Here is a 9378-nt window from a genome sequence, read left to right on the forward strand (position 1 = left end):
ATTTATGTTACGCTCATTTATCCTCCTTTTGATAACACATATGCCATATTTCTTTCAATGGACTTTTAAACAATTCAAAATGAACCTTTGATTGTACTGATGAATTTGGTATTTAAACCCAAATTTTGTAGACAACTATGCTCTATATACAACCATTTTAAAACTGATCAAAAAATATGTGATTTTTGTACCTAGGTAAACTGTTACTGTCATAAATATAAACTTATTGTAAAATATTCCAACATTAATCAAACCTTCACAACCAGACTTGAGATAATATTGCGTTTGTTGATGTTGTATTGTACCACTACGTTGCTCCTTGTCCCATATCCATATTTGGCCTCCATCAGTTTCACTGCATGTACGAGCTATACCATAAGCTTGCATCTCATATGCTGCCAAACACTTGCCAGTTTCACCATTCATTAACCGACCACCATCTAAAACTATCCATCTGTGTGAAAAGGATTGAAATATTGATTCACAAATTTCATTGCAGAAAAGTATTGATGAAATACATAGCATATAGTCACCAATAGACTGTGTAATATACATATATAAAAAAAACTGTTTTTGCATTTGAGTTACAGCAGCAAAACCAAAACTCAGATTATTCTGCAAACAACAAAATGGGGAGTAGCGGTTAAATTATAGTCGATATAAACTTATATAATAAAAAATACAAACACTTTTAGATGTAATACCATAGCAATACACCTAACAAACAGATATCTCTATTCTTCAAATAGATTAATACCTAAAAAAAGAGTTTACAGCTATATGGCACTATGTGCACAATAACCAGCAAAATACAAACTACAGGCACTAAATTTACATCGCTATACCATGATACTACACTTACCAAATTTTATACCAACAGAACCATATACATTTATACACACCTTAGTGAAACATCATGTTGTGAACAAGCTGCAGTTGATATCAAGTCAAAGCCATGTCTATAGTCATGCGAGATGCACGAGTTTGAACTACGAAGCAATATATATCGACCAGCTGGTGTTTTGGAAAACAATGTTGTCGGACGAACCATTCCCAGTTTTGTTGAATGAACGACAAACAACTTACGTCTCATACTATCCAGGTACACCTGTGTGTTGATTTACAAATAATTTCCCCCCTGCACAGATCTGCAAAAAAAACCCTTCCCCAAAAAATGACCCACAATGTAACATACATGGTAACTCGTAAGCCAACAATTCGAGCTAGATTACGTCGAGATTCATGAAATATATAACAGTTAATATTTCATCATTTAGAACTTCAAAATTTGATTGATCTTTTTACTAACAGTCTAACCCCAATCTAACTATTAAGCTCTCTACGCCAAGGCGAAGAAATTTTAAAAGCGCCGTTAGGATTATTATTAATTTTAATACAATGATTATCAATTTAAACACTCACCAGTTGTTTAGCTGGATCATGAATAAACCTTAGTAAAGGTGGAGGGGTGCCAGGTCCAGTGTTTGGCTTCCAATCTGTAAACAACATGTTCTTCTCCCCGCGCCATGCTTGGTATGAATGATACCTTCTTCTGTTACAAGGAGTGAAGTATAACATCTGTCCATGTTGAGCATGATCCCCATCTATAGTTAAGCATTGCTTGGTTGCCATGTTGACCAATGCTGAATTCGACCACCAGAAGAATTGTTGCCGGTCATCACTGAGATCACACGGCCACATTCGAGCGAATATTATTGGTGGCGACGATGATAATGCGGGAGCTGGTCTGGTTCGGGCCATGATGCACCATTTGCGTTGTTCAAATCCACCGAGCTGGGAACGAATCAAAAACTGATGTTGGACATCGATGGGAGGGAAGATTCTGTACAGATGAGAACATGAATAGATTAAATTAGCATTTTTGCTACAGGCAGTTGATCACACATGATAGTTTTCTATTAACATTAAACTTGAAAACAACAGAAGTATTTTTTTGCAACGTGGTAAAACAAAATTGATATTAAATTCAGCACAGCAGTATATGTAAAAGTATCTAAACATTGTTGTGGTACTGTGATAGTGATCCAACTTTTGCCTACAACTCAAGTCCCTTAGCTATATTGTAGAACTTCACATTTTAATCACATAGAAACGAAACATTGTGTAAAAATCTTTCAAGTAACCTTAGTAATATTTAAAAAATAAATTAGAATAAACCAACCTTTCCCCTTCACTATCAGTCACATTTAAGCAATCTTCAATTTCACATCTTTGTGGTAACTTTGAATGTTGAGTATAACACCATGGACCAGATGGATCAAGGTTAGGGTTTCGACAATAAGGTCCAGGTGGTGATTTTGCATAATATGGTCTAACCAACTGATCCAGTGGTTTGTATAAATGACTTGAGTTCCACTGAGAACATTCTTCACCATCGAATGCTGACGATTTGATTCCATAATGTGCGCCACCTGCCCCCAACACACATCCAATGTCGTCTGAATTAGCAGCGGTCCCATATTTTTTCCATGGTTCAAATCCACCGACAGGTTGCCTGTCATAATTGTATCTCAATGCATGGGAAGCTAAACCACCAGGTTTTTCTTCTAAATCTTCATACACACCTATAATGCAATAAATGTTCGTTAACAAGACAGCACAGCTCTAATGAAAGGACATGTATGTTATGTCTACATTAAAATAACTGGGTTGTTATGTTTACCAGTTGAGCTAAAAAACAGTTTAGCTACTTTGAGGTATACCTTTTTCTACAAATGGAAATAATTGAATGTAACTTACTTTATCCTCACGTGGCCATAAATTGACAGTTGTTATAACACAGATGTTTATACACCTCGTGCCAGCTTACTATGTTACTATGCATGTTACTACCCATTACCTCTGGGTTACAGGCAACCGCGCTAACCACTTTGTCATGGCGACAAACATGGCGATTTGATGTCTTTCTATTTTATTAATGTTTACCAAATTAATTAAAATATATATGCATCATATATACTAAGTAGCATGTATACAAAACAGATATTCCTTAAAAAAAATGTTTTAAATTTTAATTTGTGATATTTCCAACATTTGGGTAAAATAAATAGATTCACCACAAACCATGTAAGTTACACCGAAAAAAAAATATAAACTAAACAAACAAATATGACATTGAAATATACTCATAATAAAACTGTTTGCCAGCCATAATATGTAATTTTATTATAAGTATATTTCAATGTCAGAATCTGCAATAGTATATACAAGACACATTACCAATATAAGCCCTAGAAACACCCCTCTGTAAATTAAGAATAAAACGATGAGTTTGTTCATTCTTGTCGGCTGCTAACGTCCAATTGTTTGCATTGCAAAAACTTTTAGCTTCAAGATAAGTTTTCCTTGTTTTGTATGTCTGTAACAGGTTTAATTTTTTACAGGATTTTTAAATTAATACATAAACTGTAGGCATATCATACAAAAATCATTTCCAGGGATCTAGCAAATTATATGCTGTTAGTGTTATCACTCTGAGTTGACCAGCCTAGGAGACTAAAAAGTTAACACCTTCAACAAATTTCCCAGAAGAGCTTGTTCAAAAATATTTTGATCCACTAAAACAGAATTTTTTAAAACTGTGTTCAGCATATAGGTATACACCCCTAACAAAAAAAACAAAATAATGTAGAATTGGCAGTATCTCATGCTTTTAAAAAAGTTTTTAATAGGTACTTATAGTAAAACCTATTTGTGTGATATTTTAATTGCCTACTGTTTTGTACAGCATTATTTATTTATCACATGATATCTCACTGAATTAAACATTAAACAATACCATTAGTGGTTATTGACTCTATGACAAAGCCATTTAAACAAGAGACCATAGTTGTAATCTAAAATAAACACATACATAAAAAGGTGTTATAAAAACTTACAACACAAGAAAAAAACAAACAAACTGTTTCATGAAAAGAATTACTAAGAGATAATGAGTGCTAAATAATTTGGAAACATTCTGCTTTTAATTTGTACTCACATTAAAACAGTTAACATCTTTCGGGTTGTTTCTGGAAGCCATGGAAGACCACCCAGGAGGGCAATACACGAAGCAAGGTTGTGAATTACAAGGTATTGTTTCGTATAAAGAACCGCCGTTACAATCTCTGCGGCCATATTTGGCACAAGGACGTAAAACTTTTATCGTCCCAATTCCACAGGTTTTTGAACAATAAGCAGGTACAATTGGCCATACACCTCCAACGCCTTTACATTTAATATAATCAGTAGGTTAAGGTGCATGAAACACAGATGGTAGAATTTCATATATAAATATAACAGCCCGACAGACTGTATATATTTTAACTTTACTGTAGTTGGTTTTGATTCTAAACAAACTGAAAATAAATAAAAAGTCAATTATGAAATGCTCTTATATTTATCTTGAACATTCAAAAAGTTATAAAACTATATCATCACGACTTCCATAGACTGTTGTTAATTGTTTGAAACACAGTCGGAATATTTGAATATTATGTGCTATAAGTGTACTAAGTGTACTACCCCACAGTACTGTATATATAATATAATTCAACAGATAAATACCTCTCTGTGCGCAAATATTAAGTCGGTCCGTTTCCAGGATGTGAAAGTCATTACGTTTCGGATCACGAATAGACGATAAGATCATTGTGGAGTTTGCTTCATTACTTTCTTCCATAGTTAAGTAAATGTCTTGCTTTCTGTTGTCAGGCAGAATCAGGTATCCAAATTTCAACTGTACTCGATACGAATGATATTCACCTGCAAAGTTATGCAGGGCTGATATATTAGTTGACATCTAACATTAGGTAAAATTATTTATCTCTTTATATATTGTAACAAAGAATGCAATTATTGAGATGCAACAAAGAGGTAGAAATCAACAGAAAATGATATCTGTTATTACATTGGTAGTAGGTTTTGCTGAATATCAAGACACTCCAACCCAGTGGTCACTAATGAGTCGTCCAAATTCTAAGCCATATTAAAACAAAAATCTTACACAAGTTGAAAAGTGAGGTAACTCATAATCACATGAGGATAAAAAATGATGCGAAATTGTCCGACTGCGGTCGCAAAGTTGATGACAGGAGTTATGAATGACAATTTAGACAACCTATAACCATAGGTACCACTGGGTTGGAGCAATTGCTGTTAAGTTTCTTGCACAAGAATATAGAAGCTTACAGCAGCATCAAGCCTTGAACACACAATATCGGTGCTATAGACCAGTACATTTAACAGTTTGCCGCCAGTGGCGAGAATAGTGTTGTAATTTATGAGACGAAAAAAAAAGCAAGTTTATTATCAAATAACTTACATATCCACAATTGATGTCTGTTAAACCTATCGCAAGGTTTAAAGAGAAGAGTGATATTTTCACCGTCAATATCAGCTTCTAAACATTTTCCGGTCTGTGTGTGTACCAGGAGGTCATAAAGTTGCCAGTGCCAGAAAAAATTATGGACTTCCGGACTTTTCTGACCTGGACATCTTTTGTACATCCTAGAAATAATTTACACAACATTAAGAAGGGTTCAGCTGCAATTGTACCAGATATATATACATAAACATATAAATAATATAAACAAAATACATCCCTATAAGGCCATAACCATACCTACATTTAAAAAGTTTAAACATGTGACATAAAAATCAATGTATTTTTATAAATCTATATTAATTTTGGCCAGTCAGATCTGTTCTTAAAAAAAACTAACATACACACAGAACTACCCTATAGAAAAAATATTTTTTTTAAATTATTATAAACTACTAACCTTGGTACAATATCACCGTTTTCTTTTGTATAAACATCCATGCATAAGTGAGTTTCCCAGTTCATTATTGCACGTTTCCCATCCCTCCTTAAACCCAGTAAACAATCATCTTCATCAAATCTATTCCCACAATCATAATATCCATTACATACCTGAAATGGTTACGGGTTTAGGTTTTTAGCTATATATTCTCATTTATGCAACTGCTACCATTGTGGGTGTATGTGCCTTGCGCAAGACACTTAACAGCAATTGTTCCAACCCAGTGGTCACTAATGAGTTGTCCGAATTATCGGCCATACATAAAAAATGAAAAAATCGCCGAAAAATATGATCACCCACAAAGTAACTCATAAACTGACATGAGGTGTATAAACACCCGTGTTTTAACAACTGTCGTTTCCAGCCTTAAGTAAGTTACATTTATTTATTCAGTTCCTTCACACTTTTTTTCAAATTGAAATATTAATTGTTCGTTTTAACTAAAATTTTAGTTATTGAGCTGTTTATTGTTTGTTAATTGTAACCAATAATGATCACGTATTTAATCGAATAAGTTTTGTATTTTTTTTAATCATTAGTGTGTCATTAGACTCATAACAACTGATATTTTGCCAGTATTTTCCATTTTTGTTGTATTTTTATATATTACAAAGGCCTAATTGTCCCTCAGTCATCTGGATAGTTGAACTGGGTTTCACAGGCTTACTTTCCCTTGTTTTTGCTGGTGTCAATCGATATGTTAGGACAAGGTCAAGTAGGCGTATAGAGCAAACCTTTCTAGGTAACCCCAACAAGGGTAACATTATACTAATAAATTACTGTCCAGTTGCATATTTATAACCAACAAACATAGGAAAGATTTACAGACTTATTTACCTCAACATCTTTAACACATTGATTACTTTTCTCTCCACACACAGCCATATTGGCCGGACATTTAAACTCCTTGTTATCTTTTTCGTTCCCAAACCCCGACCCGGTATATCTGCGGGATTGAATTTGTAACCGCGGTTTGTCATGTTCCCCATCATTTGAAAGATGATATGAATTTGCTTCTGAACTGAAACTCATTTCATCAGCTTCAGGACTGTAAATGAAATTAAATTCAGAAATCAGTGATTGTAACATTTAGAATTGTAGGACAGTACAGTACTTGACATTGAATAGTGACAATAGTGTGTAGCAATATGCATTGATTTTAAGGTTAATAGTAACAAAACAATACCAATGTAATGAAACATGGACGTTTTCAATATTTGTCTAGTGTAGTTACTGAGAGAATCAACTGACTGCTTCAGGGTTGACAACAACAGTTTTCTAATTTATTAACTATATTGACTAGTATAAATTTAGCAACAGGTTGCTTGGTATTATACTATAGTTGTGCATTAGTTGGAATATTCTGTTCCAACTTAGGCAATCAAAATTATCTAGATAAGATTACATTTTTTGGTATATTATGCGATTTTTGTGGGATTAAAAATAACAAAAAAAATACATTACATTATTAGGAAATAGGTGTACATAACTATAAACATAGATATTGTAGTGTTAAAAGAATGTACATTACCTGATAATAGGACAAGGTCCAACCCCACAATCATCCAATTCATTCTCTGTTTTATCGCAATGGAATGACAAACAATGTCGTGACCTCATTCTCTTGCCACCAATACAGGCAAAGCTACAACTGCTCCATGGTGACCATGTGCTCCAACTGGAAAATAGTAAAATTCTAACAAATTCGATCACAGTTATAGCCCAATTTAAAATAACATATGGTAGCCTATTAGTTAAAATATAAATTATACATTACAGCTTTAGCTTCACCCTTCTGCATATTGTAGTTTTACTGGCTGTGCCAATTGCACCAAAAACAAACAAAGCCATATAACATATTTATAAACACGTTTTTTACAACAAATTCGTACATACATATATTATACTGTACATGTTCACGTAACTTGGCCTTCCACTCTGGTCATGATACTTACATTGTTGCGGCATTAGCACCACACACGCCACATGTTATACGGCACAAGTCAGCAATACTGTCCCAATGACAACGATCCATTTGCAAATACATATCACAAATGTCCTTTCTTTGTTTATCATAACATTCTGTCACATCACGTTTGTGGCGAATTATTGCTGGTAGTTCATTGCGTTCATTAAGCACCTCCAGTAATCTTGCATCTTGTAGAAGAAAACATTATTAGTTTATTAATGAGTATATAACTGTAACTTGCTTTATCTTTTTGCTGTAGACAGTCATTCACACGAGTGTTCTGTTTAATACACCTCATGCTAACTTTCGAGTTGCCACGTATTTAACTTTGTGAGTGATTGTCTTTTCTGTATTATTGACAATTCTGACAACCCATTAGTGACCACCGGGTTGAAGCAATTGCTGTTCAAGGCAGCAGAGACAACCCATGAACCCATACCCTCTAGGTTTGAGTATGGAGCGCTAACCACTGCTGTGCCACAGCGCTGGGCTGACATACAAAGCTTTAATTATACAGACAGTTTACCATCATACAAGTACATAAACTTTGCATATAGTATAATATTACCCCTTTAAAACTTTTATACATATAGACAACGCTAGAATGACAAAATAAGTGACCTAAATAGTGTTCTGACAACAACTTAAGGTGCTAGTGAAGAATCTTCCCCACCCCACCTTATTTGCTAACCACTAACCCCTATAACCACTAACTACTAACCCCTATAACCACTAACCCCCTAACCATCAACACCTAACCATCAACACCCAACCCCCTAACCTAGGGGTTAGTGGTTAGCATATAAGGTGGGGGGTGAAGATTCTTCACTAGCACCCAACTTAATATTGCCCACATATAAAATACAAAGCATTATACGTCCAATAACACAAGGAACACCAAATTATATAATTCCGTACCTGTTAATGGTAAAACAAGCAGAAGTGTAAATGGCACAATACATCTGTTTAGAATGTTCAGGTGCATATTGTGATGTGGTATTTGAGCATGATACTTTGACAGATTGTAGAAATATTATTAAACTTTAACAAAATTGCTAGTAAACAATATTAAAAGCGCTTTTTTGTTTACGCGCGAATCGTTGTTAAAACAGAAGAAAATGAAAATTGTACCCAATAAAATAGAAATCTAAAGCTTCACAAGCCCACAACAAATTATTTGAACATGCAATAAAAAGTTATCAACTAAATTTAACATCATTATTAAAAAAATTAAAAAATTAAGATGAATTAGATAAAATATTGATAAAATAAATCTCAACTGCGTGTAGCAACTGTGCAACACTGCTAAACGGACAGAAGTAAACCGAAAAAGAAATGTGCAACACAACAATAAGTAATTTTGACAAAATAATCAAACAAAAATTTGGCGCTAATTTTTGGCGCGCTGTTTTCATAATTTGTTATAAAGAGAAAGAACCTGACTGTAGGAAATTTATGCTGCAAATTTTGCCAAGGAATTAATCTATACATAAAAAATGCATACGAAATGTCTACTATTTAATAATAAGTGATGAGCCTATGCGGAAGTATATACCAAGGCCTATGTTTTAAATGTTTATAGAA

At 33.8% G+C, this 9378-nt stretch overlaps 1 protein-coding gene across 1 annotated transcript in view; it reads right to left on the reverse strand.

The window, feature by feature from the left end:
• LOC149735422 (uncharacterized) overlaps positions 1-9329 on the reverse strand; it is a 56123-nt gene extending 46794 nt beyond the window's left edge. Inside the window, exons 1-13 of the mRNA XM_089877859.1 lie at positions 8713-9329; positions 7781-7982; positions 7357-7503; positions 6663-6873; positions 5784-5935; positions 5324-5508; positions 4567-4764; positions 4001-4227; positions 3241-3379; positions 2183-2585; positions 1423-1843; positions 903-1108; positions 255-454 (exon numbers count right to left, since the gene is read on the reverse strand). Coding sequence (XP_089733985.1) covers positions 255-454; positions 903-1108; positions 1423-1843; positions 2183-2585; positions 3241-3379; positions 4001-4227; positions 4567-4764; positions 5324-5508; positions 5784-5935; positions 6663-6873; positions 7357-7503; positions 7781-7982; positions 8713-8779 — 2758 coding nt within the window. The 5' untranslated portion in view covers positions 8780-9329. The remainder of the gene's footprint in view (positions 1-254; positions 455-902; positions 1109-1422; positions 1844-2182; positions 2586-3240; positions 3380-4000; positions 4228-4566; positions 4765-5323; positions 5509-5783; positions 5936-6662; positions 6874-7356; positions 7504-7780; positions 7983-8712) is intronic.
• Between the last annotated feature and the right edge of the window lie 49 nt (positions 9330-9378).

This window comes from Ciona robusta, chromosome 5 (assembly GCF_009617815.1).
Source record: "Ciona robusta chromosome 5, ASM961781v2".
NCBI classification, from domain to species: Eukaryota; Metazoa; Chordata; class Ascidiacea; order Phlebobranchia; family Cionidae; genus Ciona; species Ciona robusta.